We start from the raw sequence: 19739 nt of genomic DNA, 5'->3' as shown, positions 1-19739 counted from the left end.
TTTCACCCATAATTATTTTGTTATTAATACTATGTTGAGAGACTGTCCACAGCTGCTTATAAATCTCCGATTTATCGGTCTATTTTGTTTTGGAGTTTCATTCGACCAGTTGGTAATTTTTCCCCCTTCATGAAGGGGCGCATCTTGGCATATTTTTCATAGTCATTAATTGGCTTGGTTACCCCCTTTCTCGTTTTCCTTTTCTCCTTTTGGGTATTTAACAGGGTGCTTTTTATTTATTCTACTGATTCTAATTTATTAATTTCCTAGCTACTTATTTTTCATTCCCTTTGTAAATTTTTAATGCAACTTAGATTTTCTGTCTAATAGCATAAATGTCTGACTTATCAAGAGACATGTTAATTTTCATTATAAACTGGTAGTTTGCTCGTTTTCACTTTTCGTGTTATTCTATTCGCATTGTCTGTGTTTATGTATTGTTGCTACACTGTAAAAGCTTGTCTTTTGATGTAGTATGTTTCACACTATCACGTTTTTGTATCTAGTGAAATCCGTTCTTATACAGGCTTTCAGTCTCTAAATATGTTGCTCTCCCATAGAATCTCCGCTAGGTGCATAAGCGTAGCACAAAAAGGGTGTCCGAGCGTGGAAAGGTCTGGGTCACATCGGAGGAGGTAGGGTGGGAGGGGGAGAACTTGCAAAAGTGTCTGGCTCAAAGTCCCTAGGTCCGTGACTATGGTAATAAATGCTTAATTTTTGCTTTTCATACCATGTCTTGGCGAAACTATGTTTTCCTTAGAAGGATACGCAGCTTTAGAAAGAAATATCCTATAATTGAAGTCTGTGTATAAAATAGGAAAAAGAACACAAATAAATATTCTAATCGGAATATCGTTTTCCTGGAACAGAAGGAGTTTGGAATTCAGCTGGACAATTATTCAGATATCGCAATTAGTTTAAGGCAAATAGTGTATTGGATGCAAGCAATTACCGGCCAATCAGTGTCACCTCTGCAGTCGGGAATCTACTAGAAGCGATTGTTAACACTGCAATCCTGAAACACTTGACAACCAATAAACTATTCTCATCATGTCAGCAGAGCTTTAGGTCTGGTCGGTCGGTTGAAACAAACTTGATTGATTCTTATAATTATATCACCGATCTTCTAGACCAGGGGTTCCCAGTTAACATCATACTACTCGATTTGGCAAAGGCGTTTGACAAAGTCTGCCATAAAAGACTTCGAATCAAGCTCCAAGCTATTGGGGTGAGTGGTGGTGTGGTTGAGTGGGTGATGCAGTTCTTAACAGATAGGAAATAAACGGTTAAAGTATTTGGCGAGGATGGAAGGACTTTTTTCTCCGAGGTGGCCGCTGTTGGAAGTGGTGTCCCCCAGGGCACAGTTTTTGGTCTGACTTTATTGAATATATACATAAATGACGTGCCAAAAATCCCAAACAATAAAGTAAGTCTCTGCGATGATGACTCGAAACTTATGGGTTGTGCAGACACAGCGGAGAATATTAAGTCGATCCAACTGGACCTCAATACATTCACTCACTGGACTAATATTTGGAGGCTTGAATTCAACGCATCAAAATGCAAAACTCTCCACCTTGGGAAGAAAAACCCACACACTCAGTATCATATGGGTTGTAGGGATGGGTCCCGAAATGCCATTTCCAGCAGCCACGCGGGGAGAGATCTTGGTGTCCTGGTAGACGACGAATTGAAATTTCATATTCATGCACAAGCGACTATTGCGAAGGCTAATCAGACTCTTGGCTTAATCAAAAGAACGTTCACTAGCATATCTCCAATTGTTATGACCAAGCTATACAAGAGTCTAGTTCGACCAAGGCTAGAGTTTGGAATGTGTAACGCATGCCCAATCAATAAGACATACCAAGCAGCTCTAGAATCAGTCCAGAGGAGGGCAACGAAATGTATTAAAGACCTCTATGATGTCCCTTATCCATCCCGTCTCCGTAAGCTTAGAATACCATCTCTAACATATCGTCGCAAACGAGGCGATGTGATAACAGCATACAAGCTTCTAAATGCTGAGGATACCAGTCCTGGCCTTTTCCAACCGGACAATTCAAACAGAACTCGTGGTCATTCTCAAAAGCTTTTCCGAAAACGAGCCAACACCAGACTAAGAAGCAAGTTCTTTTGAAATAGAGTTGTCAGCTTGTGGAATTCCCTTAGTGGAAAAACAGTAACCTCTACCAGCATGGATGCATTCAAGACATCAGTGGATAGGGAGTGGCTCAACAAGCCGTGGTGCACCAGTTGGGACGCCACAAATGATGATTAACTATCATCACTGAAGCTGGCGGACACAGGATTCGTTCTATCGCTAGCAAGTGCGATTTAAGGGATTTTAAGGGATTGGGTTAGCACACGAGTCTTTTGTTGTCAAAAATGTGTCTGCTTTATCATATCTCCGGTATTTTCCCAATGTTTACTTATATTCAGTCGTCATTCTTTTAAGTATCTCCAGGTAATATAAAAGAAATCTATATGAAGCCTTGGTCCCTTTCTTTATCACATTAAACGACTTCAAAATCTTCCAGAAGCAGGAACTCTATCTCTGTTCCGTAATCCATTACGCCTTATTAAACAAAAATACTTGGAGCTTTCAATTCGGTGTTATATCACATATTCTGTTTATGATCCACATATTCTTGTGGCCTTATAGACATCCTTTTGTGAATTGTGAAAGATGTAGGTCGAGTTTATTTTAATTTGAAACTGAATACGGGCCTCGATTATCGGTCTGAAATGTCTGCGACTTCTTATTTTTTCCATATTGGCCTTCCTGTTGATTTCTTATATACCCTTCGTTCTCTCATATTTTTGAAGCTGACAGGAAAGGGTGAAGAAAGAGGTGTTTCGAGGATGAGCGAAAAATCTAGATCTTTTAAAAATTGGAGAATGAAATCGGACTATCTGCATTGAAAGACGTGATCAGCAGTGACGGGGTGGAGAGCTTCTTGGAACGTGTACCAGAAGTATTAGGTAGTGATTGCTTTTATATAGGCTCAAAACAACTACAATGCGTCATTGAAATATGTGATTGGTCATTTCATAGGCAGTGAGGCAGGGGTATTAAACGCCATCTGTTCTTCAATCTATTCTTAGTCAAATTACCTGTTATTTGATGGAAACATTGTTTCTGGATACTTTCGGATCTTGCACTTTTGGATACTAACGGTGACGACTTAATGCTTTAAGTGGCTACTTCAACTTAATGCTTTACATAAGTATGATTAGGAAATGAGAGTTCCTGTGTGGTGGGTTAAAGAAATTGACAAACTCACCCTTATAGGAGTCCCGAAAAACCCTTCATTATTAAGCTTGATTTTTATTTAGTGACAGTGACATTTAGTGTGAATGGAGTTTTCATTCCCACAAGCACCAAGTTTCTGCTTATGGAGAGTGGATTAACAACAATAAGGGAGAGACGTAGCTTTCTCTTGACAAAACATCTTACAAAAATTGAATCACATACATCACACTCCCTACATAGTTGGTTAAGAAATCCAGCCATGTATAGAGGCATTGCAGATGAGTAAGCCAATATTCAGAAGAAGTTCCCCGTACCAGAAAAGTATTGCACCCACTTTCCCCCAATCCCCTCCATGGAATTGGTCAAATCCCATAATAAATACTGATTTCTCAAAGTGGACTAAAGATTTAACCCCCATCGCTTTTGTCCAGAAAGAATTTGCTGAACTTAATACAATTACCGATAAAAATCACTTCCAAATATTTGTTGATGGGTCAAAAATGAATGAGGAGGTAGCAAGTAGTGCTTTCCTTCCTCACCTGAAAATTGCAATGAGCGAGAGATTATATAATAATTTATCTATAATGTCTGCTGAGTTAAATGCCATAATCATGACATTAGAACACCTTAAGGAAAACCAACCTTTGATTGCAAATTCAAATAATATTATTGTATATTCCGACTCTTTATCAAGCCTTGAGTTGCTTCAAGGCTTCAGCTCCTCAGTATAAGTTGGACATTGACACTTATCATTGTCTCAGTATCATAGATAATCTTGCTTCAAGTGGCATAAAAACTTATTTTCATTATATTCCTAGCCACTCTGGCATAAGTGGTAATCATCAGGTTGATGAAATAGCAAAAAATGCTATAAATATTGACCAGCCAAGTGGGAGACCAATCCCGATTAGAGATATTTACCGATGGAGGCTATCAGATATTAATTTTAATAAGGTTAATCCTATCCTTTCCCCCTTTCCCAATAAGTATCTTTCTAAAATCTATCATAGAATTCGCTCTGGAACAAATGGACCAAATTTTCTTGCATTCTCGCACAAGTTTTCTAATTCAAGTGGTTCAATTCCCCTGTCCCCTCTTTGCAGGAATTGTAATATGAATAATGAAATAATTGACCATTGCCTATTTGAATGTAATATGCTGACTTCTGCACAACATACCTTGCTTTGTAAACTTGTTAAAATGCTTCAAACACCAGAAAATCTCACTATCAGCAAAGAGCCTAGCCAACTATACCTGCACACAGAGCATAGAAATCGACATCTATCATCTCATAATTGAACTCTTAGAGTCTAAAGATCTACTGAAAGATATCTGAAAATATCTAATAATCATGAGGCAATCAAGCCAGTAGCTCTGTAGCCCACAGAGTGAAGCAAAAGGGAAAGGGCTAAATAGTATTACTGAAAAGCCCGCCTGCTGTTAAATAGAAGAAGAATTATTCAGCTCTTTGTTATCACATGTTTTCCAATTTACTTTTTTTCTTTTTTTTGCATATTAAAAGTCTCATTTTTAGTTTTTGTTGTAAACCCTGTAGCAGCCCTACATATATAAACCGCAACCCAGATTGCCGAAATTGGAGATCGGGATATTTTTTGATTATATCGTGGTTCTTCTCTATTTAAAAATGCAATTGTCTATCGAGCTTGAAATCACTGAAGTGAAGCATTCCTGCACTATTGTAAAAAAAAAAAAAAAATCACTCCGCATCATGTGTTTGTTTTTAAAAAAATCCAATACTTTTGGTTAATATTTTCTAGCATAATAACCAAGTGAAACTGCAGATTATGTAGTATCAAACTACTTTTTCAGGCAATTGCTTGGAATTTCTGTGTAAGCTATTCGTTATTTTACAGGAAGAATTTATACCAACGAGTTTTTGAATATGACATGCCTCTCTTATATTCTGGTCCGACAAAGTTTGAATTTGTGAATCCTGAGGAGTGGTACTCAAATCCATGGAAAGAGAGTTTCAAGCAGCTTAGCAATGGGGTTCATGTCCGACCTGGATATCAGGCAATGGTTGAAGCAGAACCTGACAAATATAAAGGAACCAATATTACCTATTTCGACTCAATACAGGCAGCGATGGATTTGTCCGATGAAGTTGATAATTTGTTAATTTTTGTTCATAAGGTAAGTTAATCAAACGCATTACTTTTTGCCATTAAGGGCGTTTTAGTGACTTATTATCTTGCTTTTTTCGTTTTACAAATTTCGGTACTGAACTGATGTGGTATTGGTTAAACTCAAGTCAGAAAAACAATCTCTTTTCACATTAAATACTTAAGTCATGTCAGAACTTGAAACAAACAGAAATTACCCTATGTATGAGAGGGCTGCCACTGCCTCAACCCAATTCTGTTTAGTACAAATTTGAACTTTATCTCAACTGAAATTAATGTGTATTTTCGTTTTTTTATCTATTATTTACTAGACTTGGGAGGTGAATATTCTGAAAGTCAATATGTAAATAAAGCATCTGTAGTCACCAGCTGACTGTATTTATTGTGTTCAACACGTTTTTAATAAATTACAACTGAAACTCTATTGTATGAAATAATTTTTCTTTCAAATGAAAGTAAAGAGCAACTTTGAAACTTGAAACGAACTTAAATTATCCTATGCATAAGGGGGTGCAGACTCCCTCAGCAATCCACTACTCACGCTAGAGCATAACTATTGCTTTAATCAAAGCATTTTAGAATGCAAAAAATGTAGCGAATTGGTAGTTGCATTTGTTTTATTTACCCATCACCTTTCAAAAAAACTAAAGCAGAAAATACAAAGCAACTGAAACCCTTTCATTATTGAATCATTGACGCATAAAAAGGTTGCGATATTCACATACCGTTTTTTCTTTGGGGGGAAGCGGGGGTATGAAATAGTAAAAACCCAATGGAATTTTAATAATTTTGATTTTTAGCCTTCTTTGAAGTTCTACCTTTTTACCAATTTACATGTTTCTTTTGTCTGTGACTGTTGTAATTGATTTTTAATCAAGGTCTGAAGTGGATAATTGTCCCAAGTGGAGGTGCAATAAAGTGGCAATTATTTATGCAAAACTTACAGTTCAGCTTTTGAATCTCCTGGTCTGTCCGTTTATGCAGTAGCTAACTTGTGCCATTGTGGCACAACCATTTGCTAAAATAGGAATTTTTGTGGCACATTTTGATGATCTCGAGATCTGATTTCAAAGAAAAATCTACTGAAGCTCTCTAATTTGGATTTATAGCCAAAAAAAGTGTACGCCACTGCATGTACAATCTAAAAAGGAGGAGCTTTAACTCCCTAAGCGAATATGTCAAACGGCTGAAATTTTACATATAAGGCTGTTGATACAAACCAAATCTAATATTGAATTGTCTTCTTAAGAGTTTAGTTTTGGCATAGTTTTATCGCACCATATCGTAATCAATTTGTTGTCGCAAAGGCTGGTAAAGCTCGAGATTCAATTTGAATGGCCCTTTGCTCAAATTCTTACAAAAGCATTTTCGATACAATGGCAGTTGGGGAAATAAAACAACTGTTAAACTCAAACGGTTAAGCGTTAACCGTTAAAAAATGGTTAAGTTCAACTGTTACCCCTATCAATATACGAAGTATACGAGCAATATACGAAGTGGAGGTGTTCCACTTCGGAGTTAAAAGCCCTTACGATGGGGTTTCTAAATGCTGCTGATCCAGTGGCAATCAGGAAATAAGTTATAACTTTGGTCTTCTGTAAAAGTGAAAGAATAAAGCCTACAGCAATAATTATTGTTATTTCTCAGTCTGAAGTACACAAACAACTATACTCACTATATGCCTTTCTGTAAATTTAAAATCTAAAATTTCAACTATTATTGGCTGAACTGTGTTCTTTACTAGGCTCTGGCTATTGCTTGAACCATAATTACTTTGTCTTTTTAGCCACCTAACATTGATTTTTACTATTTGGTTCTAGGGTATATACCGTGGTGAATTTCTTGTGATAGAGTCTAATGTGCAATTAATAGGAGCAGCTCCTGGAAACATAGCTGAAAATGTTATAATTGAGCGAAGTTCGGAATCTGCAATAGTTTTCGTAGAGGGAGCAAAGACTGGATATCTTGGTTATGTGACTTTGAAGTTTTCTCCAGAGATGGGGTTTAACGTACCACATCATAAACATTATGCATTGGAAATATGTGAGAATTGCTCGCCCACTATTGATCATTGTATAATCCGTAGTACTTCTGTCGGTAAGTTGCTATTTTTTTTATATTTTTTTTTTTAATGGCTCTTTAGGTGTTTTTCAGAAGTTGAGCCCTTGCCTCCTTAGGTAACCAGTTTATTTTCTACTATTCACTTTACTAATTAAAGTCTCGGAGTAATTAATAAGCTGCTTTTTTATCTAATGGCTAAGTGTATTTTGTTCATTAAAAAAGAGTTCAAATGTCTGAAATCCGTTGTCTGAGGCGAGAGATAGCGAAATTTTCATTGTTGTAAAGGTTGTAATAATAAATATTTTTAAAAGTAGATAAATGATGAGAATAAGACAAAATGTTGGCTATCATTTATTTTCTAGCCTGCCGAATTGCACAAATTCACCCTTTTATTATGTTTATTTAATTTAAATTGATTCACACTAAGGGGGAATTGGTCAAAGAGAACCTACTATTCAAGGAAAAAAAAATGCCAAAATAATTTTTTTTTTCAGTAATTTTGCCGATGCTATGCTTTTATTATGAATGATATAAGAAATATTGAGTAGCCAGAAAGAATTATGGGCCCAATTTCACTTCTTCTTTTTTACCATCAACCTGCATTTAGTCGATTTCAGTCTTTTGATCTTATTGTTGGTTATTTTGTGGTCTAAATACTGAAAGGATTTATAAAGTTCGTCTAAATTATTCTTTTTTTTAAATTATTCGTTTAAAATAATTCTTTTTCTTCTAGTTGCTTAAGGATTCTTAATTGTTAAAAAAGAGCCACTAGTTGTTTAAGGATTTTGAATTGTTAAAAAAGAGCCACTGGATTGCTTAAGAGCCACTGGTTAGAGCCACTGGATCAACTCTTTGAAGGTTTGTAAAGCCTTCAAAAATGAGACGAAACGCAATATTTTGAAAGTGGCTGAGTTTGTCTAAATGCTTAGCTTCTATAAATCTCGAACATATTTGGATGCAGGGCTCTAGAATAATTCGTAGGGTTCTTGTAGTGGACATGTCCCCTTCTCTATAAAATTTGAAACATTGGGTTAAATGAGACTATAGTATGCAGAGTCAGAGCTTAGTTCTGCTGGGGTTCATAAACTATTTCCAGGGGTAGGGCTACGACTTGCAAAAGTACTCGTTATTTGGTCATAATTTTTTGCGCGCTGTTCTATTTTTAGAAGACCTTTCTTCTTCTTTTTTTTGGGGGGGGGGGGTACTGGACTTCATTTAGAGGGGGAAAGTCATTAAATCCTTTTTCTCTTTGTGAAGGTACGCTTTTATTTTGCTGTTACGAGTCTGTTACAGGAAACGTGCAGTGCTTTTGAGCGTGCTTTGTCTGACTTATCGGTTTAGCACTAGCTTTCCCGGATGTAATAATTAAAAAATAATAATGAATTCTTATCTGGTAACTTGTTTACAGAAATGCTATGGACATTTAGGTGAATAACAACAATAATCACATGTACTCCACTGTAAACCTAGCTTATTTACAAATCTCTTGAGGTGTGTCAATTTTCACTACTACTCACACTTTTGTTATCTGCATATAATTTCATAGATTTTTTCTTATTGTGAAAAGACGGAATTTCTTGTTAACATATGGTGTCACTTATCCTCATTAATTCTGCAGTTTCTGGGGTTAGCAGCTATCTTATCTGGCAACAAATCCAGACCGTTTCATGTAGTAGTACTTCGTAAGAATAAGTAATCCGTCTGTCGGATAAATAATCTTTGGGTGCTCGAAGGCACTAATAATTGTTGAAAGTATCGGTCTCTAAGCACATGGTAGCTTTGAATTATTTAGATTTGGTTCTTTCAAGGCTTAAGGAAATAAAAATCTTCAAGATGTTTTTACCACTATGTAATCAAAGTGACTAGAAAAAAAAATCTATGGCTTTGAAAGTTTACTTTAGAAATTTGAGTTGCTCTTCCGAATCTTGATGATTCCTTTGATTTAGTTGGAGCAGCAGTTTGTGTGAGTGGTGTCAATGCAGAACCAACAATCAAATACTGTGACATCTCTCAGTGTGAAAACGTTGGCCTTTATATAACTGACCACGCCCAGGGTATTTATGAAGGTAATGAAATCTCAGGAAATGCTTTGGCTGGAATTTGGGTGAAAAACCATGCAAATCCAATAATGAGACGGAATCATATTCACCATGGAAGAGATGTTGGTATTTTCACGTTTGATAACGGCCTAGTAAGTTTTTTCTTTTTGTGAAATTATAAATATAAAAATCTCTTCAAACGGGTAAAGATCTCCGACTATCTAATAACTGCTTTGTCCAAGTTAAACTGTAGCCGTAAGAACAAATATGTACTTTGCAATTATGTAAAAGCATGTTATAATGAATGAATTAATTATGTTATAATTAATGTCAAAGTCACTACTAGTTGTCTTTTCAACTTGAGCAATTGGGAATTCATAGTCGCAAGAAAGTTTTTCGTTTGAGACTAAATCAAAGGTTGTTATGATTTAAGGAAGTTCCAAAAGTTTCAGCTTTCATCATAAGAAGTATATATTAGATGGCCTTGGAGATAAGTGTGCCTGCCCTCTTTGTGGGGAGTATGGGGATATCTGTAACATTTTATGAGCAGTTACCAAAGTTTGGAGAAATTAAAGAACAGTTTTTTTTGGGGGGGGGGGATGTACCACGAGGCCACGAGGTATCTTGGAAACCTCTTCTAGGGAGCTAATTATTGCGGTGGAAGGATTTATAGACAATGTTTTAGTGGCACGGAAGTTATGATTTCAATGTGTTGAGTGCTACTGTTTTATTTATTCAATTTATATGTATGTATATATTTTTTTCTCTCTGTCTTTTTTGTATATATAACCACTGGTTTTTATATATATATATATATATATATATATATATATATATATATATATATATATATATATATATTCACTGGAATCCTGATCAAGATGATCCCTAGAGAATTGAGCAATCAATTTCCTCGAGGCTATAAATTTGTTCGGACATTCTTTTAGCCTCTCAGCTAAATTTCTTTAAAGACATTTATTTTATAATGGTTCTCCCATTGAACTCACTGAACAAATTATAAAAAAATATGGACCTCTAAAAATGTTTTGGTACATTTGGATAGTTTTGATTTCAATATACAGTTTACGTTGGATTCAAGTAAGTTTCCTTTCTTGGATGTCTTTATCTAAAAATGATTTCCAATCTTGAATTTTTTTTATCTAAAAAACCCACTAACAATGCTCTTTATTTATATTTTTCTCACCCTCCCTTCTTCCTTCTGTAGAAAGCGGCGTGGTCGTCTCTTTAGTTCATAAAGTCTTAAAAAACTGTTCAGACATTCATGTAGCCTCTGAGCTAAATTGCAAAAAAACAAGACATTTTTTTCAGTAATTGTTATCCCATTGAAGTTATTGAACAAATTATAGGAAAAAGATAAAAAACAACAATGAATCCATCCCCATTTTCCGGCCAACCTTATAAAGGGCAACAAAAATTAAAAAATTGATTGTATATCTCCGAGTTCAGCGACAAAATTGGAAATTTTTTTTTACTGAAACATGATTTTTCCGTTTTCTTTAAAAATGAACTCAAAGATGATCATTTCTTGAATTCTGGAAAAAACAGAACTGGTCCTGTTCGTGGGAGTAGTATCTATATAGTAGTATCTTTTTCAATAGACAAATCTCAAAGTCTAAAAGTAAAAATGCCGATTTTGATTCTTGGATTTTTCAAGCCTTTTAAAATTCAAATCAATTGGTTACTCTTGATGAGGGAACCTTAGTTTCGGCATTCGGTGATTTGCTACATTCTTTTTATAAAATTGCGTAAAGACTTAGCTTTAAACAGAGATAATGGGGATATTTTATAACCTATTTATGATACAAAATTATTCAAAATACATTCCTTCTGTTTTTAAAAAAGTGTCAATTACGTATCTTACGCAAATCAGTTTTAGTATACGGGCTGCATTAATTGCTAGAGAAAGGATTCATGGCCATAGATTTTTTTGAATGTTTTTTCATTTTTTTTTAATTTATTTAGTCATTTTATTCTTTCTACACAGGTTATTTCAAACTTTTATTTTTTTTTTCGCACTGTGGATGGCTTTGCAGAAGTCTTTGCCGAAATATAAGCTTTATCTTTTCGTTTTATTGAGTAGTCGAAAATCACCCGTGTTTTTTGTTGTCTCTTTTTAGGTTTTTTTCCTTCTTCGTTTTGTGTAGGTCATATACAAAACGAAGGCCATACACCATACGTCACATCATATTCTCAAGCTTACCCTAAATATAAGAGGGTACTTTGAGGTATATATACTGTGTTTTAGACAGCACTCGAGGTGCTTTGATGGTTTTACCCCTTAACTTTGATAGGTTGCCAGCAATTGATACTTCCTCGCAATCCAGCTAACAAAAATTTTATATAAATTTGTGTGTCATGGGGGCAATTGAAAAATGAAGGTTTGAACAGGTTAGGTTGGAAGAAGAATACGCAGCTATTTTGTCTTTCTTGACATAATGCTGCCACGAATTGTTAGTACTCATCTCAAATTTTGGGGTCACGCATCAATTTTTGGATTTGTAAATATTACCGTCACCCCTAATACGGATTCGATACAGCACTAAACCGCTTTAGGCTGACGTGGTTAGGAACGCTCCATTTCAATTCCTTTCTTTGCAAGTTTCTTTTTTAGCCACCTCCGAAAAAGTCTCCAAGGGCTTTAAGTGTTCAAATAGATCTACATTTTGTGCTAATTTATTTCGTATGAGTTTGTCTTTCAACGCAGTAATATTTAAGGAATGCTGCATACATTAAGTGCTGTGATCTTCCAGCTATCTAATACACCATATACGTCTTGTAGTCTTTTTAACCAACAATAAAGCTTTATTTATGTTTCACGCCTCTTTGTCTGTTTGCGGACAGCATAAGCAATTGGATTTTCTCTATAAAATGATGTCTAGAGACTACGCTTATTGCAAACATCGTTGCATCTGGCGTCAGAAGAGATTTTGAACTAAGACGGTCAAAAGAAACCCACGCTTTCTTGTGATGGTATTATAGATAGTATAAAAAAACAGTAGAAATTTTACACACTGTTTTTAAGTAAAGGGTCTGCCAAAGTTTTTTTTTTTTTTTTTTTTTTTTTTTTTTTAATAAAAGTTTTTCAAGAAAACTAAAAAGAGGTGTTAAAACTAGAAACGATCAAAATAAATTTATATAGTAAGTAAAATTAAATGGAACTGAAATTACCACACATAAAGAGTGAAGTCACCGCCTCCTCACACCCTCTAAAGGTTATTGTCATTTTCGCTTTACTGAAAACAAAGTGTATTTTAAACAGTTTTTCTTTTCTTCTTCATCCTCAGAAAATTTAATAACTGGTCAAACTTCTAGGATTTCTTTTATATGTATACTTTTTTATTTTAAACAATCATTCTAGTTTTTTTCTAGGATTTTTTTTTTTTTTATATGTAATACATTTTTCTCAAATGCCTCTTTCTTTGAAATACATTCCTTACGGATGGATAGCAAATAAATGTTCATCTATTACAGTTCATTTATTGATTAGCCGATTTAAAATACTGCATTACGAAGCTAAACACATGGCTTAAAAAAATACCAATTAAGGTTTTAAAATTTTATTTGGGTCTCAATCTTCTATACTTTTCAGTGAATGGAATCAAAAGTAAAGTATTGACAAAAAAATATGTCTTTAGCTAAGCTAAATTGAAGGTCAAAATACCAAGGCCGTACCCAGGATTTTTTTTTTCGGAGGGTGTTTTACTAAAAAAAAAAAATTTTTTTGTTTGGGGGGGGGGGGCTACACACAAAAAAAAACTCAAAAAGCGCATTTTTGTTACGTTTTTACGAGTCAGACAAAGTTCAGACCCCCTAACCTACTCCCCCCTGGATACAGCCTTGCACAATACATTTATTGTACGATTTTTATTTTCGTGTAAACTTGATTAGTTTGTTAATTTCTATAGATGTTGTTGTTTTGGCAAATAAAAATCACCCTGTTTGAAACACAATATATATATTTTTTAGTACACCATAGAGACACTTTAGCCTTTAATAGATTTGAGGGGGTGGTAGTCGCACTGGTATTTGTGCTATATTTTGCTCATTTTATGTTTACCTTCCCTTATCGTTTGATTTTCCCTTCGCTTTAAGTTTCATTGTTCATTCATAGTAATTTCTGTTCGTTGGAAGTTTAACTTATTACATCATTGTTTCGTTCTTGTTTTAAGTGATATCGCTCTTGTTTATTCTTTGAAAAATATTTTAAACTTCATTTTTTTTTCTTTTTATTATAGTTTTATCTACGTGTTCATTGTAGGAAAATTTACATTTAAAAAAAAAGAAGCTTTAAATCTTAGACAACATTTGAGTATTAGTTCAAAGTGTTGAATCAGGCGTAATTTTTTGCAGTAATGATTTGATAATGCTTGTTAAAAAAAAATTGAGGGTGGATGGGAGGAAGATTTAAGTCACACGAATTGGAAGACGGTTATTGAAACCCGCCTGAGGTGTCAGGAAGGTCTTAATTTTCCTAAAAAGTGGGAAATATTTCACATTGATGCCATTTTATGGAACGAGTAACGTTATAACATTAGGGAGATAAAGAAAAACGATGTATTTTTTGTATTCAGTTTTTCTCGAAATGCTTATCACTCCCAAGTTTCCTCGGTGTGGCAGTGCAATTCTTTGCGACCAGCTTTGTGTTTTTGCTTAACCTTCCAATACTTTTTCAAATCGATATTTTTAAACGCTCCTTTAATGTTTTTCCAGTTTGGAATCTTAGCGCTTGCTACCGTACCTTTTACGCATAATTTGTTTAAATGTTTCAATACTTTGCAATTGGCACATATTTATTTTCGTATAAAATAGTAGCTACGATTTCTTGTTGCTAGAATCAGCCTAAAGACAGCATATTTTTATCTCCTTTTGGGGTGTATAATACATCTTTTCCAACTTAGTCTTTTTTTCGAATTTACCGTTTACAGATATATACCATCCTGTTAGCACATAAAATTTTTAAGGAGGGCTGAACGCCTTGTCCCTTCTAGGGATCAAGGAAAAACAGTTCTGTAAAAAGTGAGGTTTTTGTCTTTTGTGGAGACTAAATCCACCCTGGTGACACCTTTGAGTATAGACTAATGTTATTCTGTAGTCTTAATAAGATATTTTCGGTTCTAACCGATCTTTAAATAAATATGTTTTCTACATTTACGCCCTCTTAGAAAAATTGTGTGTGCTTTGATATGCCGTTTGATCTGTCTATGTGCCCTGTAAGATTCAAGTTGATTGGATTGACCGACTTCTTTTTAGACTTGATTCCTTTTGGTTGCCACCTAGACTGGAAAGCCCAGGGAGGATGCCCGCTCTCTTAGATCTAAAATCTTCTATGATTCTGGCTCAAACAAGGTGCAACATTCCCATCTTTTCTGCTAAAATCTGCCTGTAGAAGTAGACTACTTGCATAATTTTGGGCCCTTCTACTCAGGGACATAGCTACAGTATTGTCATTGGTGGGGGGGGGCAAGAAGGGGTGCTATTAGAGTAGGTACTATTCAAGTAGTAATGAAGAAAAGTAACTATTTAACAAACATGCTACTTGGTGAATTTAGAAATATTTTGCAATACATTATAAACAATAAACGCACATTAAGCGATCGTAAATATAAGTGCCAGTGCTTGGTTTGTACTAAGATTGTCAGTAATGACCTGCTACAGACGACAGTAGCATAGTGTAAACAAGCTTTCGGGTGGGCAAAGGTAAATGATCCTTTTTCGGCTTTTTTTCAGCCAGATTCACCACTAATGCTACAGTACATATCCCCCTCCAGTTCCCCAACCCCCACGACCAGCACAGGCTGTTCAATCTCATAATTGAACCAAGCTCTATTCTAATAGCCTTAGGTATTGCGCTTATTATTTGCTCGTACTTTTGAATGGATTTTGATTCCGTAAGATTTAATTTCTTGTACTTTTAATATACGTGATTTAGTAAAATATTGTTAATATTTTTTTATTTGATTGATGTGTTTGTGTGTTTGCCGATTTATATTAATAAATAGCATTGCTATCAGCAGGCATAAAGCTGAAACAGAAATCGTAGGCAGCGCAATAGCGCTGTCTAAGTAGAGATATGGGATGAGTCAAAGTATTACCACAAAGTGTGTAGCATTCTATTGTGACATATTCCTCACATAGCGACCGTATTTAAAATTTGAAAGTATTCGAAAAATAAAGCTAGACTTATTAACTTCTTGTTTGAACATTGTTTGACAAAGAATGTCAAGAAAACCTGAACAATTCTTGGCATCATTGAGGCGGAAACCTTAAATTAATTAAAAATTGCCAGGGATGTCAATAGGAAGGGAAAATTGACTCCTATTGCTTGAAAACTATCTTCCCCTTTGTATCTTTGTTTAAAAAAAAACGAATTCTATAAAAATTACACAAACATTTTCTTGTGTAAACTGGGGTATGGGGGGGATACATTTCCAGAGGGGGGGGGGGGAGGTTACGCTGAATATCGTTTATATGTTTATAATTCCCTTCACAAGCAAAGCTCGGTCTCCTAGGGCTGCATGATAAAAATGATAACAATAAAAAAAGAGAATGGGTTAGTAGCGCTTATACATGCACACACAATTTCTAAATTGTGAGAAAAAATAGCGAAAATAGCAAGAAAAATAGCATAGATAAGCGAAAATAGCAAGAAGTCAGCATGGTATCAGAGGCAACGCTGTAGCGTTCCCTATAGTAAAGGCCATGCGGCTCCAATGTTTTATTATTATTTATTATTTTTTTTTCCCCAGAGGCACTTCATACGGAAGGGGTCGTCGTAGAAACTTCAAAAGGGGCTCATTCGATTGGAAATCGAGAGTTCTAGTGCCCTTTTAATAGTCGAAAATGATTGGAGGGCAACTAGCCCCCCCCACGCCCATCGTTCTCCCAAACACATCCAATAAAAATTTTGAGATAGTCATTTTGTTCAGCGTAGTTGATTTCCAGATAGAAAATATATTTTTGAGAGGGAAAATCCCCCCACACCCGCAGGCCAAGTGTTTTAAGTTAAGTAGTAGGGGTATACACAGCTTTGCTAGAAGGCATTGTGATACAAACTTCAAAAAAGGCACATTCCATTGGACATTCAAAGGAATAGTGCCATTTTTAATAGTCAAAAGTGATTGGAGGGCAACTACCCCCCCCCCACGCTCATCATGGCCCTTTTTAATAGTCGAAAATGATTGGAGGGCAACTAGCCCCCCCCCCACGCCCATCATTCCCCCAAACACATCCAATTAAAATTTTGAGACAGCCATTTTGTTCAGCGTAGTTCTAGGGCCCTTTTTAATAGTCAAAAATGATTGGAAGACAACTAGCCCCCTCCCCCACGCCCATCATTCCCCTAAACACATCCAATCAAAATTTTGAGATAGCCATTTTGTTCAGCGTAGTTGATTTCCAGATAGAAAATATATTTTTGAGGAGGACACTCCCTCACAACCCTCAGGGCGAGAGTTTTAAGTTATGTCCTGGGGGTATATAAGGTATTTATAGAAGGCGTTGTCGTAGAAACTTCAAAAAAGGCTCATTCGATTAGAAATTCAAAGGGCTAGTGCCCTTTTTAATAGTCGATAGTAATTGGAGGGCAACTAGCCCCCCCCCATCATTCTCCCAAACACATCCAAACAAAATTTTGAGATAGTCATTTTGTTAAGCGCAGTTGGTTTCCAGATATAAAATATGGTTTTGAGGAGGACACTCCCCCACAACCCTTAGGGCAAGGGTTTTAAGTTATGTCCTGGGGGCATATAAGGTTTTTATAGAAGGCGTTGTCGTAGAAACTTCAAAAAAGGTTCATTCGACTGGAAATTCAAAGGGCTAGTGCCCTTTTTAATTGTCGAAAGTGATTGGAGGGAAACTAGCTCCCCCCTGCCCCACGCCCATCATTCCCCCAAACACAACCAATCAAAATTTTGAGATAGCCATTTTGTTCAGCGTAGTTGATTTTCAGATAGAAAATATGTTTTTGAGGAGGACACTCCCCCACAACCCTTAGGGCAAGGGTTTTAAGTTATGCCCTGGGGGCATATAAGGTTTTTATAGAAGGCGGTGTCGTAGAAACTTCAAAAAAGGCTCATTCGATTTGAAATCCAAAGGGCCCTTTGTCCCTTTTTAACAGTCGAAAGTAATTTGAGGGCAACTAACCCCCCCTCTCACGCCCACCTTTTCCCCAAACACATCCAATCGAAATTTTGAGACAGCCATTTTATTCAATGTAGTTTTAAGTTCTGGAAATTAGGTCTTTGAGGATGACAACTTCCCCACAGCACTTAGGGCAAGGGTTGTAAGTTTTGCCCTGGGGGCATATAAGGTTTTGTATAGACAATATTGTCGTATAAACTTCAGAGAGGGCTCATTTGATTGAAAATTAAAAGTTCTAGTTCACTTTAAAGCGTCAAAAGATGCTGGAGGGTCACCCGATTCTCCCCCCCCCCCACCTAAACCCTATTTTCCCAAATACATCCAATAAAAATTTTAAGATAGTTATTTTGTTAAAAATAGTTCAAAGATCATATAATAAAAATTCCGGTGTTGACACAACCCACCAGGGCCCGGGGGCAGGCGGTATAAGTTATGCCCTAGGGGCATATATGGGTCTTATGGAAGGGATTCCCGTATTAACTTCAAAGAGGGATCATTTGAAAGGAAACTGAAAGTTCTGGTTCACTTTTTAAGAGTCAAAAGAGATTGGAGGGTACCTCGGCCCCCCCCCCCCCTCCAAGGCCTTTTTTCCTCAAGCCCATCCGATAAGAACTTTGAGATAGCCTTTTTTTAAAATAGTTCAAAGACCATATAACGAAAACTCAGGGGTCAACACAGGCCCCTAGGGCCCTAGGGCAGGTGTTGTAAGTTATGCCCTTGGGGAATATAAGTAGAATGCATATATTGAATTGTACGAGACGTATAGGAATTCCCATGCTATACTACGAGACGTATAGGAAAACATTTCTACGAGACCTATACACCTTTTCAAAGAGAGTGAGTAGCGAGCGGGGATTCCCCTTGCAAAAAGTGATATATTTTTTTTTGGACAATTGCCTTAACTCGAGAGTAGTTTGATTAAGAATGTAACATGTCTAGAACTGTTTGATTGACATTTGCAAAAAGAGATAAGGGATTCGCGAATTGGACTATACAAACGATATTAATTGAATAATAGAGAAAAAAAAAACAGAGCTAGATAGTATTTGCGAATTGGATTGTACGAAGGTGGAGAAAAAGGGTTAAAGTGATTAGCAGTTAGAATAGATCTAAAGAGAATGTTAATTCATGCCTTATTTATTATAACTTTGACACGACATAAATCTATGAAAATGGTTAATGATGATAGAATAGCTTTGTGAACTGACCGAGCACTCTTTCTTTGATATGTTCTGCATAATGCACAAGTGATGTTTGAACAGTGTTCTCAGTTTAAAATAGAGTCTAACGTCATAGTATACTAAAAGTTGATACTAAGAGAGATGTAGATGGCAAGAAAAGAATTTTAATAATGAAATTCAGAACAAACCTTAGAAATCCTTGCAAATCAAGTAGTAAGGTGTATGTGAGTACGAACCATCAAGGATCATAAGCACCAACGACCCTAACCAGCAGAGACATCAACCTCCCAAAGGTCCCCTATCCCCAAACTCGAAGGGCACCCCCCTCCCCTCCAACTTTTTGCCCCCCCCTCCCCATTTTTTTTTAAGTTTTTTTTTTAACTTTTTTTATTATTTTTTTCAACATGATATATTTTTTCAACTTTTTTTACATCTCTAAATCATATCAGAAAAATAGAATGACACTTGATTTAAATTTTAAAATATATTCTTGTGCATACCCATACTCCTATTGATGAGGACTGATGGTTCTAATTCAATATTTTTTTCATGAAAGCAAACTATTTTTTTTAACTAAATTTTTTCTTTGGACTTCGAAATTATTCAAATTTTTTTTATATCTAAATCATATCAGAAAAATATAACGGCACTTTTGATTTAAATTTCTAAATATATTCCTTTATATACACATAATCCTAATGATGAAGACTAATGGTTCTAATTCAATATGTGTTTCATGAAAACACACTATTTTTTTAACTAAATTTTTTTTGGACTTCGAGATTGTTAAACTTTTTTTTTACGTATCCAAATAATATCAGAAAAATATAATGACCCTTTTGATTTAAATTTTAAAATATATTCTTGTGCATACCCATACTCCTATTGATGAGGACTG

General features: G+C 35.5%; 1 protein-coding gene across 1 annotated transcript in view; it reads left to right on the top strand.

Annotated features, from left to right (window-relative positions):
- Positions 1 to 19739, top strand: part of FBXO11 (F-box protein 11) — a 72257-nt gene that overhangs the window by 18416 nt on the left and 34102 nt on the right. The window contains exons 5-7 of the mRNA XM_089108112.1: positions 5131 to 5410; positions 7221 to 7497; positions 9408 to 9652. Coding sequence (XP_088964238.1) covers positions 5131 to 5410; positions 7221 to 7497; positions 9408 to 9652 — 802 coding nt within the window. The remainder of the gene's footprint in view (positions 1 to 5130; positions 5411 to 7220; positions 7498 to 9407; positions 9653 to 19739) is intronic.

The sequence above is a fragment of the Artemia sp. Qi Xiang Cuo genome, chromosome 1 (assembly GCF_049724085.1).
Source record: "Artemia sp. Qi Xiang Cuo chromosome 1, ASM4972408v1, whole genome shotgun sequence".
Taxonomy (NCBI): domain Eukaryota; kingdom Metazoa; phylum Arthropoda; class Branchiopoda; order Anostraca; family Artemiidae; genus Artemia; species Artemia sp. Qi Xiang Cuo.
This window is presented reverse-complemented; position numbering and strand designations above follow the sequence as displayed.